Raw genomic sequence first — 23,697 nt, 5'->3', positions numbered from 1 at the left:
AAAATTACACCTGTAACTGCACAGGTCAGGCTTTTTTCCTTGTCATAATCCTGAAAGCACATTTCTTCTTCCCATTGCATGAGCTGTAAACAGTCTAGAGGTGACTGAGCACACAGTAGGATGCACATAGGTTCTGTGCACATGCTGAGCCCTTCTCTAGGAGGGACTTCAGCATCTGCAGCTGGGTGTTCACAGGGGCCTGGTACGCAGCCCCCAGCCCCAGCCCCCTTGGATATAGAGAAATGACTTGTATCCCTTTCACTTATTCATTCTCCCATTCTCCCACCTTTTGGCTAAAGTGGAATTGCTGAGACATATGGAAATTCTATGTTTAACTTTTTGAGAAACTGCCAAACTTCCACAGCAGTTGCACCATTTTACATTCCCACCAGCCATACCTAAAGGTTCTAGTTCTCTGAATCCTCACTGAACACTTACTATTTTACTTTTTTCCTCTCCCTCCCTCCAGTAATCATCCTCAGGAGTGTGAAGTAGTATCTTATTATTGTTGTCCTTTGTTTTTGTCTTTTTTCTTTTTTTTTTTGAGACAGAATCTCACTTTATGGCTCAGACTGGCCTTGAACCCATGACTATCCTGCTTCAGCCTCTTGAGTGCTGGGGTTTACTATGCGTGGACCTAAGTATGGTTTTGATTTATAGTTCCCTCCTGGTGAATGTTAAGCATTTTTAAATAGGTTTATTGGCCAGCTGTGTATCTTCTTTCAGTAAATACCTATTCATGTTGTTCGGCCTTTTTTTGGTGTGTGCCCATATTCGGGTTTGAACTTTGGACCCTGAGCTCTGCTTGACTTTTTTTTGCTCATGGCTGGCATTCTACCACTTGATCCATGCCTCTGTTTCCTACTGGTAAGGGGCTTGAACTCTGAGTCTGGTCACTGTCCCTGAGTGGACTTCTGTGCTCAAGGCTAGCATTCTACCACTTGAGCCACAGCTCCACTTCCAGCTATTTTTTTTTTCTTGATGGTTAATTGGAGATAAGAATCTCACTGAATTTCCTGCCCTTGTTGACTTTGAATGGAGATCCTCAGATCTCACACTTCTGAGCAGCTAGGATTACAGGTACGAGTCCCCAGTATTTCCAGCTTTTTTGCTAGTTATTTGGAGTCCAGGTAGAGTCTTCCAACTTTGTTTTTCTTCTTACTATTGTTTTGGCTCTTTGGTACTTCTTGAAATTTTGTGTTAATTTGAGAATTGGGTTTTCCATTTCTACCTAAAAACCCATTGGGTTTTGTTTGCTTTGAGACAGTATCTCACTATGTTGACCAAGCCGGCCTCCTCGGGACCATTCAAATTTAGATAGAGATTACATTGAATTTATAAATCACTTTGATATTGTTATAATATTAGATGTGTGAGAGCTTTAATTATATGTCAAGTTAATAAGGCAGATGTCCAGATGTTTGGACTAAATCTTGTGACATATATGTGATGCTGTTTTTGGATGAGGTTAACTTTGAATCAGTCAACCCATTAAAGCAGGTGAATCTTCCCTTACATGAGTGGGTATTGCTAATCTGTTGAAGACCTGATAAGACCAAAGGCTGGGTGAGGAGTGTTTTGCCTGTCTGACTGCTTGAACTGGAAGTTAGTTCTTCCACTGAAACTCACATCGGTTTCCCTTGCTCTCAGAGCTTCATATTTGGACTGGAACTTGGATTCCTTAGCTTTCCTGCTTCTTAGTCCTTTGGACTTGGAGTTAAACTTATATAGCAGTTCTCTCTTGGTTATCTCACCTAGCATTTGGACTAGAATTAGACCTAAGTCAGATCTTGGGATTTGTCAGCCTCCAGGGCTGCGTGAGCTATTTCCTTATAATCTCTCTCTAGATATGCCTCTTACCTGTTGGTTCTCTGTCTACCAATCTGTGAACATAATGTCTTACAGTTAATTTGGAACTTTTAAGCTTTTTTTTTTTCCTGGTCCTGGGGCTTGAACTCAGGACCTGATCTTCTTCTGTCCCTGAGCCTCTCTGTGCTCTAGGCTAGCACTCTACCACTTGAGCCACAGGGCCACTTCTGAATTCTTTCTGAGTAGTTTATTGGAGATCAGAGTCTCAGGGATTTTCCTGCTCAGGCTGGCTTTGAACTGTGGTCTTCAGATCTCAGACTCCTGAGTCTGGAATTAGAGGTGGGAGCCACCAGAGCCTGGCCTAGTCATTTTCAGTGTCCAAGTCTCTTTGGTTAGATTTATTCGTGTGTGTGTGTGTGTGTGTGTGTGTGTGTGACTTCTTTAACTTCTGACAGGCATATATAGTCATTTTCAGTGTCCAAGTCTCTTTGGTTAGATTTATTCGTGTGTGTGTGTGTGTGTGTGTGTGTGTGTGTGTGTGTGTGTCCAGTCCTGGGGCTTGGCACTCAAGGCCTGAGCACTGTCCTTGACTTATTTTTTGTTCCAGATTAGTACTCTATATTTTGAGCCACAGGGCCACTTCTGGCCTTTTCAGTTTATGTGGTGCTGAGAAATCGAACGCAGGACTCCATGCCTGCAAGACAAGCACTCTACCACTAAGCCACAATCCAGCCCCTATTCCTAAGTATTTTATTCTTCTAGATGCCTTTGTAAATAAGGTTGTTTTCTCACTTTCCTTTTTTATTTTTCTTTCAAACCCTGTTGGTTTTTAAATGTTGAGATTATGTCCTGCAGGATTGCTTACATTTGTTTAGTAGTTCTAGTAACTGTGTGTGTGTGTACGTGCGCACACATGCATGTGTGCTCACATGTATTTGAGGCTTGGGGATTTTCTATATGTAGGATCATGTCAGCAGTCTGTAGAGATGGTTTGATTTTTTTTCTTCCATTTCTGACATCTTTTATTTCTATTTCTTGTGGGAAGATGTCTAATAGCATTGATGAAAGTGGACTTTATTTTTTATCTCTGGTTTTAGGGGAAAGCTTTCAGTCTTTTACCATTGAATAAGATGTATTACCTGTGGCTTAAATTTTTATTTTTTGTTATTTTCATTCTGTATCATGCTAGGAATTTCCTTCCATTCATAGTTTTTTGACAAAAAAAAAGTCATGAATGAGTATTGGATGTTATTAATGTTTTTCTGCATCCACTAAGGGGAGCATGTTTTCCTATTCATTTTACTATGTGGTTTTTTTGTGTTGTTTTTACTTACGTGTTTATTTTTGTAGTCCAGGCTGGCCTGGAACTCACTGCTGCCCTATCTCGGCCTCCTGAGTGTCCATACCTGGCATTGCTTCCGTGTTGTTGGAGATCATATTCTGTTCGACATCCTCTGCAAATATTTGGCTGAGCTTTATCTCCCTTCTTGGAGGTGTTATGAGTCTGTCCTGCCTTCCCGCTTCCCCTGGCAGAACCCTGCCTTTCTCATTATACCTGTCTTGCTCAGTAATTCCTTGACTCAGTTTTTAGGATTCTTTCCCTAGTCACATCCCACTTAGAACCAGTTGTTCATTTGTGGGAGATTTCATCTATTCAAATACCTCCCCTGCCATAGCTCTCCTTTCTGAGGATCCATTGTTCATCAGATTAAGTCAGAGCTCATCCTGACATTTAGAACCCTTCATAATCCAGTGACACATCACTGCTCTGATCTGTTATTTCTCAAAAATAGAAAGTACACACTGAGGCTTACCTAATAATAACTTAAAATTTTACTGTTCTTAGATTTCAAAAACTTGAGGATGTAAATCTGATGTCTTGTCTTTCCCTGATATTTTCCTAGTTTCTCAGTTAAGCCCTAGCAAGATAAAGCTAAACATGGTATATTCCGTATTATTCTTTAATTTTCAGAGTTGCATCTCATGTGAAAAGGTGGTGACTTCTGAGCCCCTACTACTCAGAATTGGTTGGGCATGTATACAAGCAAATGAACAAAGGAGTACTGTCTTAATTAATGTATTGCAGAGCAATGTATGGGGCATTATGTACATTAGGAAAAAATTATGTCCATGGCCTAGACGGCTTCTGGAAAGATATATAAAGATAAATAACAGATGTGTATTTGTGTAACACATACACACACATAAAGATTTATAATGAAGATACATAACATTCTCCATCATGGAAACACCTGGGGAATAAGAACTGAAGAGGAAAGAAGTTTGTTTTCTTCTTATATTCTTTGTACTGTTGGAATTTTCTCATACTAAGAACATGGGAGGAAGTAAAATATTTTTTCAAAAGTAAGTAATGGTAAGTTCTTATTTTTTGCTTTAAGTTTCAGTTTAAATCACATAAGAGCAGCTACATTGTAAAATGTTTCAAATATCTTTTGAAATATTTAAGGTACTTGGCTGATGGAAACAGGTCTTTTTTTTTTTTTTTTTTTTTTGGTCATATAGTGACTTGCTTTGCTCCCTTAATCTGCTGCCCAAGTGACATATCTGAATTTCTTACCCTATGCTGACCTTGTTTGCCTTTGAGGAAGAATCACTGGAGGCTAAAAGTCTCTCTTCTGGTGGGCCAGCCCTAACTAGGTTTATGTCAAAATGGCAGCAAGTATGGTCTCAACTTCCTTTTATTCTCATCTGCATGCTCAACAACACTTCCTCTGTCACCTGACAGGAAAGAATGACCTGAGGGAAAAAAGGTGATGACCAAATTTCCAGGAAGTCTCTGTCCATTCTCAGAAAATACATGAATATTCCTTCTTTGATTAGCCTGCCCCTCCCTTTTGTTTAACTTATATCTTCCCACCTCTTGAAGGTCAAGAAGTTGATTGGAGTGTCTGTCTCCTACTTCTATTCTGGGCTCACTTGGTGAGTTCTGAGAGGAATAAAGAACCCAATTTGAATCAACACTGATCATATTTTGTATCATTCACATACGCTATCAGGTATTCCATATTTGAGAATTTTCATTGTATCCAGGATAAGTCATTATTTTTATCAAGTTACCATAACTACCTTAGATTTCTTCCCTAGGAATAGTTTGGACCTACAGAACATTGTTGTTAAAAGAAAGTCTAAAGGAAATTTAAAAAAAATTAGTGGTTTTATGGCTCATTCCCTGTTTTTTGGAAGTTGGAAGGGTTAATGAATGTCTCAGATTAAGACAAGAATTTCTGGAGTTCCTTTCTTGGGTATTGGCATTTTATTTTAAAATTAAAGCATCAGATCTTTTAACTTGTTGGTGGTACTAAGGTTTGAATTCAGAGCTTGATTGTTAAGCCCCAGTCATCAGATCTTTACCTTTGAAGGGAGTTTAATTGGGGCATACCTTTGTACTTCTTAGCAGTCAAAGAACATCCATCAACTACTTAGCTTTAAATTTAGAAACGTCTTCCTAAAACTATACAAATTAAGATCAGAAAAAATACACAGCATCCTTGTTTGGAAGAATGCCACAGTCTAGAAAGGACCTCATCTGAAGGCTAAGGGAGATGTTCTTAGGATGAGTAATTGGTAATGTTGTTTTATTTGATCTTTGTTTTAATTGTGTTGGTTGTTGGATTAAACCAGTTATTGTTAGGGAAACTTGATAGCTTAATTTTTTTTTTATTGTCCTGATAATCCTGTGGGTTGCTTGTTGTGAAGAGAGTTGTCTTTGCTTTAAGAAACTCCGGTCTGATAGTTGTCTGGATTGTACTGAAGTCTCAGCTGGAGCCTTTAACGTTGGCCTGTCTATCTTCACTGCCTCCAGGCAGGAAAAGAGAGGACTTTTTGTCTTGTGGAGACTGTGATTTTAGCCAAGGAAGTGCAAACCTGTTTGTTCTTGCCAATTATTTGGCTTCATTGTGACTGGAGCTGAGCACAGGCTTTGTCTTGTCTTCTACTGGGTGTGTACTTTATACAGCAGTGCAGTTGGAACAAGTTAATATTTAAATTTGTTTTCTGTGAAGTTCAGGAGAAACAGTGAGTTATAACTACTCTCTTAATAAGTCTAGTTTGTCATTGTAAAATTGATATTTAAATGAGTTGTATTTGTTAGGATTTGGGGTGTGGGCAGTGCTGACAATTCAGTTCTGTATGTGTATCAGTAGCATAATCTAATCCTTGTGAAATCGGTCTCAGAGTCTTATATCTATCTTAGCTTTCTCTTTTCACTTTGCTTTTCTTGAGACAGGCTTTTTTGGTATGCAACCCAGGCTGGCATTGAGCCTCATGTTGGGGTACAGGTGAGCACCACCATGCCCACCTGTGATTTGGGTTTTTTTTTTTTTATCGTTCATTTATTTTGAGACAAGTCTTCATATGTAGCTCTGGCCGTCCACAATCTCATGACCTGCTTCATCCTCCTCAATACAGGGGTGGTTTGCTTGGCTGATTTTATCTTTTAGTATCTTTTTTGGGGGAGTGGTTGGTAAGGGGATTCTGGACTGGAGTTTGAACTCCTTGCTAGACAGAGGTCTGTCACTTGCACAGTTACTGTCATACGGTGCGGTTGTCACTAGCTCTGCATTCTGAATGTGGTCCTAGCTATTCCTCCTACTGCCAGTGGTCAGTCACATGCTGTGTTAGCACTACACAGTTCACGTGGCATTTTCAGTACACTCTGCTTGGTGACCATCGCTCACACCTGTGATCCTAGCTACTCAGAAGGCTGGGATTTGAAGATCACAGTTCAAAGCCAGCCTAGGCACGAACGTCCCTGAGACTCTTCAGTTAACTACCCCAAAACTGGAAGTGGAGCGGTAGCTCAGGTGGCCCATCACCTAGGCATCGAGTTCAAGCCCTAGGGGCGAGAAACACTTTCACACATACAAAAAGATTACATTTGCAGCAGCATGGAAAAAGAATAGAGAGAAAAACTTCTGTGTGAAGAGACATGGCGACAGAATAGCAGAGTATAAATGTGGGTTTCTGTGCACCATAATGTTCTTATTGAAAGAATGATCCCTGTTTGAATTTTCCTACCTGGCACCTATCAAATACTGTGTTACCTAGAGAGGAAGGTGCCATAGAATATTCAGCTGAGGTTAGTTTTGATGTTAAGCATGCAGAGTTGCCCATCACATGCCCCAGGCAATACAGCTAGGACATGGCTGTATTCCTCAGCATAAATGTATCTCCTAGGATTCATGCATTGTGTCATAATTTAAATGCCAGCAGTTTTTCTTAGTTTATAACAACTGATGGTACCATTGGTGAGCCAAATAGTTTTTATCTCTCTTCTTCCTGATGGTAGCTTGTTTAGAACAGATTGTACTACTGTTTTCTTAAACAGGAAATTTGTAAAGATACAAGATCAAGGTCAAACTCATGAATATAGTGTTTGCACAAAGTATCTCCTGTTTCCTTGTCTTCTCACCTACAGTTATATGAGGCAGGCTGGATCAAATCCTAGCCCCCTCCCCTTGCTAACAGTAACTTGGGAAGTGACTTCATCTTTTCGTGTCTGCCATGTCTGCCTATTTCACAGATCTCTTATGAGGATTAAAGGAATTAATAACATATAAACTATTTAGAATAGTACCAGGCTAGAAGCAGACAGTGTTGATTAGTTTTCTTTCTCTGTCGATTGTGGGCTTGAACTGGGCCTGGACACTCTTCCTGAACTCTTTATGCTTTTGAATCACAGCTCCACTTCTGTTTTTGTTGTTGTTGTTGTTGTTTGTTTATTTGGGTTTTTTTTGTTTGTTTTCTGGTAGTTACTCAGAGATAAGAATCTCATGGGCATTCTTGCCCCATCTGACTTCAAACTGTGATCCTCAGGTCTCAGCCTCCTCAGTGGTGGCTTAAGCCACCTGCACCCATCTAGATGAGCTGCTGATACTGAGCCTTGAACTCAGGACTTCTTGAACTTTGGGTCCAAATTTTTATTCAGTAAAATCAAGTGGGATTACAATTCATTTGGAGAAATACCTCATTTAAAAACGCTTATTTTTCAGTTTTTGGCCCAGGCTAAATTTCAACACCTGTCATTCTGATATATTCTTCCCTCCTCTCTCCACACCGTCTCAGCACTCAGCAGGGTGTCATTCCATTTCTGGGCTCTGACTGTAGCCTCTGACCAGAACAAAAAGTCTGTAGATGCTTTTTTGAGGACTGGGGAGGGGTGTTTCAGCTAGTTATTTCTAGTTGTGGATACTTACATGTTGCATTATTGGGCCCACAGCTGTTGAAGAACATGAGATACTGTTTCTTTTACAGCTGACAGTAAATGCAGGAGGTCTCTCAGAGATAGAGCTGAAATTAGTGGCAAGACATCAAATACTCAATCAGGACTGAATTCTAGCATAACCTTAGCAATAGTTAAGGTAAATCTACAATTCAATTTCTTCTCACTGAATTAATTTTGAGCTATTTTGTTGTCAGTATTCATCTATAAGATCATTGGATTGTGAGTTGGGCCAGTCTTAAAGTGAACTGTAGATAAGTTGACTGTGTCAAATGAGGGAAGATGAAGGGTGAAGACTGAAGGCTGAAACAGGTCATAAGCTGATTGGTGTATCTAGAAGCTAACCAGTTAAAACATTCCATCATTCATTCTTCTGAAATTATACTAGTTAATACTAGTTAGTAGCTTTAGCTGTACTTCTATTATCAAACCTTAAGTTTTAAATATTACATTAGTGGTACTGATCATTTGTTAATTATATGATTGGAAAATTAATGTCAGTGAAAAATGACACACACCAATGGCAGGTGCAATAAAGCTTAAAATAGATGCTCTTCACATGCACACGTGTTCTATGATCTGTGACCTATTTATGCTTTGCTTACACAGGAAAACCTGAGGCACTTTAAGTGACCATTAGGGCTGAAATACTACATGAAAATGTTTTTAGATTCATATTTCTTTCATAAGTGCTTGAATTATTTTCCAGAATTAGATGTTGGAATGAGTAATAAATTTGGCATTTCAGAATTCATCTGACCATCAGTACTTTGTTAAATGGAGCTTGTTAAGTTTAAAGACCCAGACCTTCCTAACTCTGAGTACTCAGGTTTACTTTCTGACTGACATGTATCTGTTTTGGTTTTCCTCAGAGCTGCCAAATGCTGTTAAATCAACTGAGAGAAATCACAGGCATTCAGGATCCTTCCTTTCTTCATGAAGCTCTCAAGGTTGGTTTCCAGACTGCTCTTAGCCAGAAGGCTTTAAAACAGTTGTCCATGTCATAGTTTGTCAATGGAAGCTATTTTTAATGCCACAAGAATGCATTGGGACAGAAGCTCTACAGGTCAAATGGCCCAGCGTATTTAACCTATAAATTGTAAGGGGTGGGGGAAATCTATAGGGTCAAGTAGATTAAGAGTCATACTAACTAATTGCATGATTTATATGGATTCCAATTGAAGGCAATAAACCACACATATTTAAGATAGGCACTTTGAATTGCTTATTGATTATTAAAAAAACTTACTAATCTTAAGATATGATAGAGTAGTTTTACTCTTAAGGATTTTGGTTTGTAGTTAAGAGGTACATTCTGATAGATTGTCCAATAAAATGCTAAAATGCTTAGGATTTGCTTCAAAATGTCGAGGAGAGGAAAGGGCAGTTAGATAAGACCAGTCTTGCTTGTGACTGGATATTGTTGAAGCCAATTGAAGGGGCCTGTGAAATTCAGATATTCCTTCTACTATTGTATGTCTTAGAGATTTTTCTAATAAAAAGCTAAGACAAATATATCCCTACTACAGGATATGGTACTACTGGTTACTTACTATGGAGGCTGACTTCATTTGGACTCAGTGTTCATTACCATGCCTTAACTATCTTGTGAAATTGAGAGCTGTGGAAGTAATGACAACACATTTCCTGCAGGATTCGTTGTTTCCATGTTGGGGGAAATCTAAGTGTGGTGGTTACTTTCTGGAACTAGGTGTCTGACATTACTTTAAGTATATCAGGTGCACTTTCCTGCTTGTTCCTTCCCCTCCCTTCATTTGTACTGGGGTTTGAACTTAGAGCTTCATTCTTGCTAGGCAGGCACTCTACCACTTAGGCCACATTGCTATAGTTATTTCCAGATAGGCCCTCTCTTTACCCAGGTAAGACTTGGATCACAATCTTTTTTCCCCCTCAGCCCTGAGAGGAAAGCATGCTTCCTCTAGGAAGAAGACCAAGGTAAGGCAGGGATTTTTTTTTTTTTTTGGCCAGTCCTGGGCCTTGGACTCAGGGCCTGAGCACTGTCCCTGGCTTCTTCCCGCCCAAGGCTAGCACTCCGCCACTTGAGCCACAGCGCCGCTTCTGGCTGTTTTCTGTATATGTGGTGCTGGGGAATCGAACCTAGGGCCTCGTGTATCCGAGGCAGGCACTCTTGCCACTAGGCTATATCCCCAGCCCGGATTTTTTTATTTATTTGCTTGGGTTTTTTATTTTTTGTTGTTGCTGTTGTTTTTTAATGGTACTGCCAGGGCTTAAACTCGGGGCTTTGTATTCTTGCTTGGTTCTGCCCTCTACCACTTGAGTTATGCCTCCAGTCCAGCATTTTGATAATTAATTGGAGATGGAGCCTGGCACACTTTTCTGTTCAAGCTTGCTTTGACCCACAGTCTTCTTATCTCAGTTCTCTGAGAATCTAGAATTACAGGCATGAGCCACCAGCACCCAGCTCAGACCACAATCCTACCTATACCTCCCTCACAGCTGGTTGAGTTGGCAGGGAGGGGAGTTGCAAACTTTTTTTGCCTGGGCTAGCCTCCAAGAGTGATCTCCCCATCTTTTAAAAAAGTTTACTTTATTGTCAAAGTAATGTACAGAGGGTTTGCAGTTACATACATAAAGCAGTGAGTAATTTCTTATCAAACTTGTTACATCCTCCTTCATTTTTCTCCCACCTTCCTTCCTCCCTGGCTCCCTCCCCCGCTCCCCTGAGATGTACAGTTGGCTTACAACATATTGTCTTGGAAGTATTGCTGTTGCATTGGTTCACCTTTTACCCTCGCTCCCCAACTTTTAACCTCTGAGTTTCAGGTATTATCAGTTTGAACCACCAGGACTAGCCTTACTTTTTAATTCAACCTTCTTCTGTCCTACTTTAAACTTACTCAGTTTGTCATCAAGGTAGTCCACAGACACCACCAAACACAAAGACACAAATCACACGTGTCCTTTACTTAAATTCTCTGATGCTTTCCTTTTGCAATTTCTGTTGTATTTTTGTTCTCTTAGGCCAGTAATGGTGACATTACCCAGGCTGTCAGCCTTCTCACTGATGAAAGAGTGAAGGAGCCCAGTGAAGACACTGTTGCTACAGAACCATCGGAAGTAGAGGGCAGTGCTGCCAGCAGAGAAGTATTAGCAAGTAGGTGCTGCTCCTGACCTGGTCCTTCTCCCCAGCTAGCAGAAAATGGTGCTGAGTATGTGTGGCTTCCCCATCATACCCCTCAGAGAGCTTACTGTTGAGCTGTCACTATGCCAGGCAGAATTCCAAGCTTTGAAATTATCTTCTCATTCATTCTCTCTCATATTTTCTTTTGAGCCAGAGTCTCAACATGTGGCCCAGGGTAGCCCAAAACTCCCCATCTTGCTTATGCCTGCCAAGTGCTAGCTGAGATTGCCAGGATTACAGGCATGTACTGGGACACCTGACTTAGTTATTTTTTTTTCCCATTGCGGGGGGCCTTGAACTCAGGACCTGGAGGCTGTCTCGGAGCTTTGTCACTCAAGGCTAGTACTCTGCCACTTTGAGCCACAGTTTTCTGGTTTTCTGGTGGTTAATTGAAGATAAGACTGTCGGGGACTTTCCTGCCCAGGCTGGATTTCAATCGCAATCCTCAGATCTAGCTCCTGAGTATAGCTAGGATTACAGGTGTGAGCCACTGGCACCCATCTGATTTAGTCATTCTTTAGTACCTATTCCAGAAGCACCAATAATGTGCTAAATACTCTTGATTCCCTGCCTTCTTGCAGCTTACATTTTACTTGGGGTGGGAAGTGGGGGAGATCAAGTAAATAAAGTGAAAGTATTAGCTTATTACCAGGGAGAGAAAGGGAAAAAAAAGAAAAGAAAGGAAAGGAGGGCTGGACTGTGTTTTAGATAGAAGGCAGCTTGTAGGAAGATGCAAGGCAGGGGAGGGAGTAAATCTTGTCAGGGCTTAGGGTGGGAGTGGCCATTGCCACAACCTGCTGAAGGAGCTGCCAGAAGGTGAGAGAGGCCTAGTGAGGGTGGAGGGCACTAAGCCCTTGGTGGGATGGGAGGCGGAGGCAGGTCAGGCAGGCCCTCCCTAAGTATTGGCTTTTACTGGAAACCCAGTGGATAGCCATTGGAGTGTTGGGAGCAGAGAAACAGTGTAACAAGTTTCCACTTCTTCTTGAGGCCTTTCAGATTGCTGTGTTGCAGATAGGAGGTGGAAGAGGGAGTAGTAAGGAGCACCAGTCAGTCTTCGGTCAGAGCCGAGACTGTGAGGAGACTGCTGTCCAGTACAGTTCGCGATGGAAGCTTGGGCCTGGCTGCAGTGCTGGAGGGGTGAGAGATGCTGGCCTTCTGGCTGCATCATCCTTTTTAGATAGGCTTGGCTCACAGAGGACAAGTAGACTAAAGATGACTGTCATTTGGGTCTGTTGGTTCATACCTGTAGTTCCAGTGCTGAAGGGGCAGAGATAGGAAGATCTATAATTGTAGGCTGGCCTGAGATGGGAAGAGATCATTTTTGATAATATTAAGTCCTTAAAGTGTCTGTCAGGTGTTTAGGTAGAGGTGTCTTTAAGGCAGTAGAATCTCAGATGAGTAGTAGGCAAGAAATCTAGGCCGGAATAGGTAAATTTGCACTTGTGGTGGTTGATAAGTAATACTGGGGACTGATAAGCTCTCCAGAGAAATAGGTACTGGAAAGAGATAAAAGCACTGCATGCTTTGCTTCTTATTATTCAAATGGATAGATAGATAAATTGGGGGGGGGTTGTTTTTGTTTTTTTTGAGACACATTGTGCATTCGAGGCTGGCCTCAAACTCTCCATCCTCTATCCTCTGTCTCCTGGGCACTGAAATCACAGACATGCACAACCACATCCAGCCCAGTTGTTTGTATCTTTAAGTTCCTCAGACTAGCTAGTACCCTATAAAGCCATGGTGAATAAGAGCTAATAATAGACAGCTTTCTCTTGGTCTTTTTTTTTTTTTTAAGGAAATGTATTATTTCACCATTAAATATAAGGTGTGTTGTTGTAGGATCCTCATGGGCAGTCTCTCTCAGACTGAGAATATTTTTTTCTCTTCAAAGTTGGCCTGGGGTTTTTACCTTGAAAGTTAACAAATATTTTCTTCTGTTACAATTGAGGTGATCATGATAATACAGTTTCCTAATATTAACTCAGCATTTTATTCCTACAATGAAATTAACTTGGTCTTAATAAGTTATCTTTCTTTTACAATGTTGTATTTGCTAACATTTTGAGGTTTTGCATCTGTGGCCATGTGTGAGCTTGTCTTTTTTTTCCTTTTTCTTAGCTATTTTTTTTACCAGTTTCTGTAAACAAGTACTAGGTGTCCAGTAAACTCACATAAAGTGAGGTAAATAGGTCCTCCATTCTCTAGATGAGTTCCAGATTCAGAAGTTCTTCTTAAATGTTCTACCTTTATATTCTATAGAGACTATAAATACCTAGAGATACAAGGTATATTTTTGAGTTTATGGAAGGAGAAAGAAATTTGATTTGTTGCATTTACTGGCTTATTTCTCTACTGTTGGCAAGTGTAAAGTTACAGTGTAGCTATAAGTTATTCATTTGACTCTAGGACAGAGTAGTACAATTGTTCTTACACAAATAAGCCATTGTGGTGAGAGCTTAGGGAGTATATCTGATATGTGGAATGTTTTTACCTTTTTTAGAGACAGAGAGGCAGTTTTGTGCATGTGGACTAATTAAATTTCTATTTATTTTAAAGAAGTAATAGACCTTACTCACGATAACAAAGATGACCTTCAGGCGGCCATTGCTTTGAGTCTTCTGGAGTCCCCCAAAATTCAAGCTGATGGAAGAGATCTTAACAGGTTATTCCTATAATTTATAATCTTTGTGTGTATCTTAGGGAAATAATAGTGTGGAAATGCCCATCAGGGTCAGTTATGCCAAGCTTTTTTTAAAGGTACCTGAATAAAATCCTTCCCTCCCTCCTTCCCTTCTTTTCTCTCTCCCTTCCTTCTGTCCTTCCTCCCTCCCTTCTTTCTTCCCTCTCTTCATCCCTCCTCTCCCTCTCTCCCTCCCTCCCTTTCCCCTTTTCTCCATTCCTCTGTCCCTCCTCCTTTTTTCCTTTCCTCTTCTCCCCACCCCCACCTTCCTGTCTTCTTCCTTTTTAAAAAAAAATTGGATTGATTATGGTACTGTGGTTTGAATTCAGGGTTTTGCACTTGCTAGGAAGGTGCTTTATCACTTGAGCCACATCCCACCCTTCTTTTTTCTCTTTTTGAGACAGGGTCTTTCTGTGTAGCCCAGGTTTGCCTTGAACTTGTGATCTTCCTGCTGCCTCAACACCAGGCTTATACACACAGTAGCACTGAATACAGTTGAAGGGGTAACAGTGCACATTAGCCTATTTTACTCTTTTAAGTCTGTTTTTAAAAAGCCAAATATACAATGGTCTTATTGCAGCCTATCGTATTTTGGTGTTTTATACTCATGGCTTTGAGCTTGCTAGGCAACCCTCTACCAATTGAGCCATGCCCCTAGCCTTTTTTGTTTTGATCATTTTTCAGGTAGAGTCTTGCTTTTTGCTGTAGTCTTACTGGAACACCCAACAGTAAAAGTCTCTGTTGTGAAACAGTCAAGTCTGTTGTGAAACAGTCATTGTTTCTGTTTAAATTTTGCTTTTCACTTACATTATAATAATATTTTTTGGTTGTACTAGCGTTTATATTCAGACTCCATTCTCGATAGGCAGGCCCTCTACCACTTGAGCTACATCTGCTACCCCCACTTAGATTATACTCTTACAGCTGCTACATAGCCATTAATTACACAGTAAATAGTTTCTAGGCATTTTGTATTATCTAGGAAAAGATATCCTCCATACTTTTTAAGAATTTTTTTTTTTTTTTTGGTTTTGACTTGTGGTTTTTGGCACAATATAGGATGCACGAGTCAACCTGTGCAGAAACTAAACGCTCAAAAAGAAAACGCTGTGAAGTCTGGGGAGAAAACCCCAATCCAAATGACTGGAGGAGAGTTGATGGTTGGCCAGTTGGACTGAAAAATGTTGGCAACACATGTTGGTTCAGTGCTGTTATTCAGGTAATGTTTTGTTTTTGGTTTTTACTAGGACTGAAACTCAGGGCCCTGCTTATTGGCTTTTTTACTCATAGAGAGTGCTCTATCATTTGAGCCACACCTCCAGTCCAGCTTTTTTTCTTGGATAATTGGAGGTAGAATCTCACAGACTTAAAAAGTCAGTCTGGGCTGACTTTACTGAGATCCTCCAGCCTCCTAAGTAGCTAGGATTATAGGTGGGAGCCACCAGTATCCAGCTAGGTGTGATATATTTCTGAGAGTAATTTTGGTAGTTTATTAAGCTGATATGTGAAAATAATAACTTTGGTAAAATTCAAAGTTTTATGAAACTGGGTAGTCTTTACTGTAGCATTTTATATTTCAGTTGCCTTTGCCTTGTTTAGGTTTATATGCTCTGATCACCACAATGGGCAGTCTTGAAAATGAAATCTGTGGTTGTAAGTACAATGAATAAGAGTTTCAGGTCAGCATCTACTGAATGCTATTGAAGGCAGACTGAAGTAGAGGTGGCAGAGGGCTGGGAAGAGGGAAGTAAAACAGTCTTGAGCTATTCAACAGAACAAATCTATAGGATTTGGTGAACTGTGTCTGTGAGAGAGAGTTGAGGAAGACTTATAGGCCTTTGAGATGTGGAGTGGAAAAGACAAAAAGATTTTGAGGTGAGATGAGCAAAACAATAAACTAAAAACTAACTGGATGATTAACTGGCTAAATAAATGTATAGAATGTATTAGTCTGTGATTGGTCCAGTAGAAAACAGCCAGTGAGTAAGATTATCATTGTTGAACGAGATATAGCAGTCCTAATATAACTGGAATGTTAGGAAGGTCTAGCTGAGAGGAAGAGAATGGAGTTAATTCCAGGTACGCAGGACGTCTGAGAGAGAGCATGTTGGACTGGAGAAAAGTATCACAAGTGAAGAAACACACAGTAACTGCCCTAAGGTATGAATGGGATTGATATGTTCTTAGAACATCAGATGTCCTGAGTGCCATATGTTAAGACCAGTGGGAAGACTCAGTACAGATGACGTTCCATATGAGATGGGGAGTTCCAGGTGATCTGGAGTTCAGGGCAAAAAAGCAAAGATGCAAAGGCAGAGGCCATTGCATTTGTCTTCTTGATGTGATGGTGGCCTGACCATAGAAGGAGAGAAGTATTTGGATTCTTATTTTTCCCACTTCTGCTCTTTCTTTTTATCTTTCTTGGAGTAGCAAGGAGAGTTACTAGCAGGTTTTGTCCTCAGTAAGCTTCAGTAGAAGCTTAACTTTGATTGTACTAAGAAGTTGTCAGAAGAACCAGTGGCAAGTGAGTTGATAGAGGGGAGTTCTGGAGACAGGGAGATCATGTGAGTGATGGTCTAAGCAAGCAGTGAAGGGATCAGTGAGCTGGAGGAGCAGTGATGGGTTTGATGGAGGGGGAATGGCAGGGACGGGGAGTAGGTATAAGATAGTATGCAGTGGTGGAGTTGAAAGACTGGGGTTTATTGGATGTGAATGCCTAGGAAAGGAAAAGGACTCAAAGATGATACTGATGCTTTGAACTTTGGTGCATGGAGGAAGGAGATGAGGTGGAACATATAAATCATACAGAGAACATGGGAGAAGCAGCCAGCATTTGAAAAAGAACCATATTGATAGTGGGTCCTAATAGCTTGCAGTTAGGTGGTTTTGAAGAATAAAGGCATCTTGAAGAAAGTTAGCTTTCAACAAACATGATGAGGTCAAGGGAGATGACTGAGAACATGAAGCTGTATACTCGGGTGAGTATTATGGGGGATCTCCATCAGAGCAGGAATAAATGTGTGCTGTACAAACCCATGAGAAGGGCCAGCTGAGGGCCAGCAGCTTGCAGCTCATCTGGCCCCACTGGCATGGGTAGCAGCAGGGGCCCAGGTGTACATAACCCTATTGGCAGCCTGGCTGACCAGGTGCTGTGCAACTTGAGTCATGCCCCAGTTCTTTGGTTTTACTTTGGCCTGTACTGCAGTCCTCTTCTTTACATCTCCCAAATGTGTACCCCCATTCCCAGCTTACTGGTTGAGGGGAATATCACTAACTTTTGCCAGAGTTGGCCTTGAACTGCAATCTTTCCAGTCTTTGCCTTGAGAGTTCCTGGGATTATCAGCAGGAGGAGCTACTGTATCTTTAAATATTATTTGAATAGCAACATAATCACCTATTGTGGAAATGTAGTAATTTATTTAATCCTTTTTTAGGCTTTAGATGATTTCTTCTTTCTACGTAATAGGTCTAGCATTCATGAATAATAGAAGTAGATTTTATATATATATATATGATATAGATATATATATATCTCACTGTCAACCTATAATTTTTTCTGTAGTTATTTTGAAAAAAAAAGTCTATGCATTTCTTTCTTCCTTCCAGTCTCTTTTTCAGTTGCCTGAATTCCGAAGACTTGTTCTCAGCTATACTCTGCCACAGAATATACTTGAAAATTGCCGAAGTCACACAGTAAGTGGGTGTTTGTTGACTAACGATGATAACCATGCCAGGAACATACTTGTTTTCTTTTTTGCAGGTCCTGGGGCTTGAACTGAGGGCCTGTCCCTAAGCTTCTTTTGCTCAAGGCTAGTGCTCTACCACTTGAACCATCCAATGCCGCTCCTGGCTTTTTCTGGCTAGTTTATTGGAGATCCGAGTCTCATGAACTTCCCAGCTTGGGCTGCCTTGGAACCGTGATCCTCAGATCTCAGCCTCCTGAGTAGTCAGGATTACAGGCGTGAGTCACCGACTCCTGGCTCCTTGTTTTCCTTTTTAATTGTTCTTTTTCCTCCCTAGTGACATGAAATAAAATGCTGTAAAAACGTAAAATTAGTAATAAAATTACAGAAACAGTTCCAAGAGAGTGTGTTGAGGCACTTTGCCAGCTTAGCAGTGCTGCTGTGGGGCGGGGCCCTCAGAATACCTGTTCTGTGCATCCTTCTCTGCCACTGACTGCTCAGGCCAACGGGTGCAGAGCAGGTGACCTGATGTGGAAGCCAGGATATAACCTCCTCCCCACAATGTAAGCCTAGATTTCACCTTAGTGTAGTGCATTCCCCTCACAGGATGGAGACAGCTTCAAAAAGTGGACCTTTCGGCTGGGTTCCGGTGGCTCACACCTGTAATCCTAGCTACTCAGGAGGCTGAGATCTGAGGATCTCGGTTCAAAGCCAGCCCAGGCAGCATAGTCCGTGAGACTCTTATCTCCAATTAACCATCAGAAAACGGGAAATATCACTGTGCAGCTCAAGTGGTAGAGCACTAGCCTTGAGCTGAAGAGCTCAGGGACAGTGCCCCAGGCCCAAAGGTCATGCCCCACAACTGATCCAAAAAAAAGGACCTTTCTGTCTTTTCATCAGTGTTATCTCTTGTCTTCTCTGTAGTTATGTAGTAATGTAGAGAAGCCCCTACACAGGCAGTCCTTACCAGAGTCTCTGGGTGTAGTTTGAGGCCTCACCTGACCTCCATCTAGGCATATAAGAATTAGAGTGATTATTGACAACTTTTCTCTTTTACGTGGTCCGATTTTCCAAGTAAGATGTTTTAAGAGTACAAATGGTCATGTTTTCTATAGGAAAAGAGAAATATTGTTTTTATGCAAGAGCTTCAGTATTTGTTTGCTTTGATGATGGGATCAAATCGAAAGTTTGTAGACCCTTCTGCAGCCTTGGACCTGTTAAAGGGAGCATTCCGGTCATCAGAGGAACAGCAGGTATGAGTTGGAAGGAAGCCTTACTGTGATGTTATTTCAACTGTAAGCTAAGCCATGACTAAGCCAGTCTATGGATTTCAGCTTTTGCCCTGTATTTTGCTTTTACAATGCAGGAGGGAGGGGAAGAGTACACATGTGCATGACAGAGAAAAGGTGAGGGAAAAGAGTGAGTTATGCAGAGCTGGTGTTCTGAAGAGAGGAAGAAAGATGTATTAGACTTAGAGGCAACTGAAGTAGAAGAGAGATTGAAAAATATTTTAATGCATCATAGCAGAGAAAAGTGCAGTCCTTTGTCTAGAAATCCTACTTTTCAAACCCGAGTTTTGGAAACCCTACTTTGGAAGCTTTTCTGAGCACTTAATCTTTTAGCCATTAATACTTTCCTCCGTCCACCTCCTGTTGGAACACAAAACCATCGCTTGAGGTTGGATGAGTTCTTCCTGGATCCAGTGCTCTTGAAACATCTTATGAATGTCTCCTCTCTTCATTCATATTGCTTGTTGTTCTGGAGCATCACAATCTGTTCTTAGGGCCTATTTGGAAGATTTGGAATGATAGTTCTAGTTTCCTTCTCCGAAGAGCTTAATCAGTACACATTTTATTTTGTCTCTGGTAGCTTGGTCCCATTTTCCCTGTCTTCATCATGTTTGGCCCTGCAAAAGGAAGACTTTCTTAAGAATAGACTCTTAATTAATTCATTGTTGGGATTAAGGGCAAACTTTCACTTTCCTACAATCAGCATTGTATCTAACTTACACAATTTATGCCTCTCTTCTAGCAAGATGTGAGTGAGTTCACACACAAGCTCCTGGACTGGCTGGAGGACGCGTTTCAGCTAGCTGTTAATGTTAAGTGAGTGTTGAGGGTTTGTTTCTTACCCCTTTCTGACTCATGGTGACCACTTATGGGAGAAAGCATTCTTCTGCAGCAGAAATTGTGTTTTCATTGGACCTATGGGTGACCACTGAGCTGTTATCACTGCTTTGGCTATCCCCTTCTTCCTCCAAATATACATCCCTTTAATCCTCGGGGCCCTAGCTGTTAACTTATTAAAATCCTAGCCAGGGCTGTAAATTGTATTTAAAAACAGGTAAATCAGTCGTGCATGTGATCGTGCATATATGAATGCAAGCCACTACATTTCATCAAGGTCAGTAATAAGGTCTGCTTGAATATCAGAGGGTCAGTGCTACCCATTTCAGTCAGTACAGAAGAGACAGGAATGCCTGCAGCCCACGCCTGATGCAGATCCTGAGAAATTTCTTCTTAAATAGTTTGACTCTGAGTTCACAAGTTAATATCCTAAAATGGTTTTTCAAAGAGCAGGTTACACAGTTTAAGGGAGCTTGAAGAATGAAACTTTGTACTCTATTTTTATTATTGCCACTGAGAATACTTTTCTGAGCTGATCTGTTTGACCTACTGTATGTAGACTGTGTCTGACTCTGTACTTGATGAGAATGTATTGTTTTTATGTTTGATGCTTGGATTTTGTCCGTAGCACATATTTGGTCCAGATGATACATAATCTCTCTCTCTCTCTCTCTCTCTCTCTCTCTCTCTCTCTCTCTCTCTCGCTAATAGTAATCCCAGAAATAAATCTGAAAATCCTATGGTGCAGCTATTCTACGGGACTTTCTTGACAGAAGGGGTTCGTGAAGGTAAATTCTGGCCCTGCAGCTATATTTGCTTCCTTCTGTCCTTTGAGAGAGGCAGTGAGATGAGTGATTGGAGAGTCCAACACACAACAATCTGCCTCTTAGGACTTGTATGGTTGTGGTCGAACTATGGGAACTCCTAGATCTTCAGTCTCTTCATCTGTAAAGTGGGCACAACCTGTATCTTAGAGTTGTTAATGTGAGGTTGTCAAACATCTGCACAGCCAAATGTAGCATTCATGTCAGATACACATGATGTTACTCAGTTTTCTCTGTTGCCTTTTCTGGTGCAAAACCTAATTTCAAAAGATTTTATTGAGGGCTGGGAATGTGGCCTAGTGGTAGAGTGCTTGCCCAGCATGCATGAAGCCCTGGGTTCCATTCCTCAGTACCACATAAATAACAAAACCCAGAACTGGAACTGTGGCTCAAGTGGTAGAGTGGTATCCTTGAGCAAAATAAGCTCAGGGACAATGCCTAGGCCCTGAGTTCAAGCCCCAAGACTGAAAGAAAAAAAAAATATTTTACTGAGTTAAACTGCCAGAAATGCTTGTCTATTCTAGAGCTTTGTCTTGTCCAAGCTGTACACTGAACACTTTTTTTTTGCCAGTCCTTGGCCTTGAGCTCAGGACCTGAGCACTGTCCCTGGCTTCTTTTTGCTCAAGGCTAGCACTCTACCACTTGAGCCACAGCGCCCCTTCTGGCCGTTTTCTATATATGTGATGCTGAGGAATCGAACCCAGGACTTCATGTGTACGAGGCAAGCACTCTTGCCACTAGGTCATATTCCGAGCCTGACTGAACACAATTTTATATTCATTTTTATGTTCCTAAATATTAAACTATCAATTTATGATTAGATCTGAAGAATATCACATTGAAAAAAAAAGTACAGAAATTTCCCAATCTAACAGTTACTGGATTGAGTATATGAGCTCTATGTAAGTAAACATTTCATTCATTCCTTTAACTGTTATTACTGATTGATAGGTTCAAGCACCTGCTTTCATAAAAGCCAACAGCATTTTAATATAGTCAGGTAAGATTTGGTGTAAGCCCTCAATATCTTCCTCAAAATTTTTATTTTTAACTGGAGAATTTTGAACATACAGAACAAATAGCGTGGTATCACCAACCACCAAGATCCTACAACCGTCAGCCCATAGCCATGTAGTCCTTATTTAACCCATGCCTACTCTTACTCTGATATTCTTCTATTATTTAAATTTATTACCTATTTATATTTGATATTATGGGTTGAATCCAGAATCTCCAGTTTGCTGAGCTATATTCCAGCTCCTGACGATCTTTTTATAACATAACCTAACACTGCTACTCCAAAAAATAGCAATTTTTTTTGAGTGTGTGCTAGTATTAGTGCTTGAACTCAGGGCTGTGGTGCTGTCTCTTAACTTTTTAGCTCAAGGTTGGTGCTCTTCACTTTAGTCACAGCTCTGTTTCTGGCTTTTGGGTGGTTAGTTGGAAAAGAGTCTCATGGACTTTTCCTGCCCTGGTTGGCCTTGAACTAGGAAATAGATGTTTATGATTTGTTTGTGTTTGCATGGATATTGGGGCTTGAACTCAGGACCTCATGCGCTCCCTTAGCTTTTTCAGTCAAGGCTAGCACTCTACCACTTGAGCCACAACTCCACTGATATATGTTAATTGGGGATAAGAATCTCATTGACTTCTCTGCACAGGCTGGCTTAGATTCATAATCCTCAAATCTCAACCTCCTGAGTAGGTAGGATTACAGGTGTGAGCCACTAACACCCAGATAAAAATAGCGTTTTCAATGTCAAATATCTAGTCAGTTTTTAAATTCTGAATTTGTGTACAAAGAAATAAACTTTCTAATTTGTTTTGATGATCCGTTGTGATTTATTTGTGATTCGTCTTTCAGGTCTCTTTTCAACAGACCTATAGGCTCCATGGACTCCATCCTTTTTTCTTTGATAAATATTTTCTGAAGAGACTGCCTTGTTTGTAGTCTACCCTGGAGTCTGACGTTTTGATGCTTACATCCTCATGAAGCATATTTAGCGTTTCAATATAGTTCTCACTACTGTTTTAAATTGAGATGTACAGTTGGGTTTAGTTTAGGCAAAGCTTCTCTCGGCAAGACCAGTTTGCAGGTGGCAAGCCTTTGATCAGAGGTGCACAAGCTGGTTATGACTGCAGTACCAGAAGCTGTTACCTTCTTGTGCCTGGGTCCACTGGTGCAGTTGAGGCCCTCTTCTAGGCCTATGTCTGTTAGGTTTTTAAAGTAGGTAGCCGGTAAAGGAGAACGCCACGCAATTCAGGCAGGAAAGAAAGTTTATTACTGAACTGCTGGCCTGTGGCCAAGATGATCCATGGCCTGAGAGAAGGAAGAGAGAGAGAGAGAGAGAGAGAAACCCCCACCCAGCCCTGCCTTATATCTAGGGCAGGGGCAAGGGGTGTGGCCAGGTGGATTAGGATGTGACCTCAGGGAAAGGGGAGGTAACTGCCTCCAGGTCTGCAGGTTACCCAGGTAACTGGGTGGAGACTTAATGAGGTGGGGGCATCTACATGGAGCCCTCAGGGAGAGGACCTAACAGTGTCCATTACTGACTAGTTTTCAAGAGACTCCTGAATTTTAGAAGATATTGTCTCTTTGGAGCCTGAAAGTAGGTGGTAGATTTTTTTGCAGTATGGATTCATTTCTTAAAGTTATTTCTTGAAGTTCTCTTTCTCTTTGTCTAGGAAAGCCCTTTTGCAATAATGAGACCTTCGGCCAGTACCCCCTCCAGGTAAATGGTTATCGCAACTTAGATGAATGTTTGGAAGGGGCCATGGTGGAGGGTGACATTGAGCTTCTTCCTTCGGATCACTCAGTGAAGTATGGGCAAGAGGTAAGGTGAATATTTTTACTTACTCTGCCGACAAAGCCAGTTCACTAGGACTGAGCTTATAGGCTAAGTAACTGCACTGAATGGAACTGAATGGAATTTGTCTTCAGCTTCTCAGTATTTACAGTTAATGTGTCTTGGTGCCTTGATAACTAAATTCTTGACTAAAACTATGAAATTGAGTTGATCATGTAAAGGTTATATGCTACTTCTGATGTTGTAAGTATGATCAAGTTTCTCTCTTTCTGTTGAAGCCTACCTGTACCTGAGTAGGGAGAACCCACTGCCTCCATATTTTCGGAGGGTAAAAGTACAGTGATTAACTCCTATGGTATGCCAT

General features: G+C 41.0%; 1 protein-coding gene across 2 annotated transcripts in view; it reads left to right on the top strand.

Annotated features, from left to right (window-relative positions):
• Usp28 (ubiquitin specific peptidase 28) overlaps positions 1 to 23,697 on the top strand; it is a 54,712-nt gene that overhangs the window by 6,246 nt on the left and 24,769 nt on the right. For both annotated transcript variants that reach the window (XM_048343873.1, XM_048343874.1), the window contains exons 2-10: positions 8,923 to 9,000; positions 11,054 to 11,186; positions 13,770 to 13,875; positions 14,953 to 15,112; positions 17,500 to 17,586; positions 18,692 to 18,829; positions 19,608 to 19,681; positions 20,414 to 20,490; positions 23,212 to 23,360. In XM_048343873.1, coding sequence (XP_048199830.1) covers positions 8,923 to 9,000; positions 11,054 to 11,186; positions 13,770 to 13,875; positions 14,953 to 15,112; positions 17,500 to 17,586; positions 18,692 to 18,829; positions 19,608 to 19,681; positions 20,414 to 20,490; positions 23,212 to 23,360 — 1,002 coding nt within the window. The remainder of the gene's footprint in view (positions 1 to 8,922; positions 9,001 to 11,053; positions 11,187 to 13,769; positions 13,876 to 14,952; positions 15,113 to 17,499; positions 17,587 to 18,691; positions 18,830 to 19,607; positions 19,682 to 20,413; positions 20,491 to 23,211; positions 23,361 to 23,697) is intronic.

This window comes from Perognathus longimembris, chromosome 3, assembly GCF_023159225.1.
Source record: "Perognathus longimembris pacificus isolate PPM17 chromosome 3, ASM2315922v1, whole genome shotgun sequence".
In the NCBI taxonomy this organism is placed as follows: Eukaryota; Metazoa; Chordata; class Mammalia; order Rodentia; family Heteromyidae; genus Perognathus; species Perognathus longimembris.
Note: the sequence above shows the minus strand (reverse complement) of the source record. Positions and strands in the feature narration are given on the sequence as shown.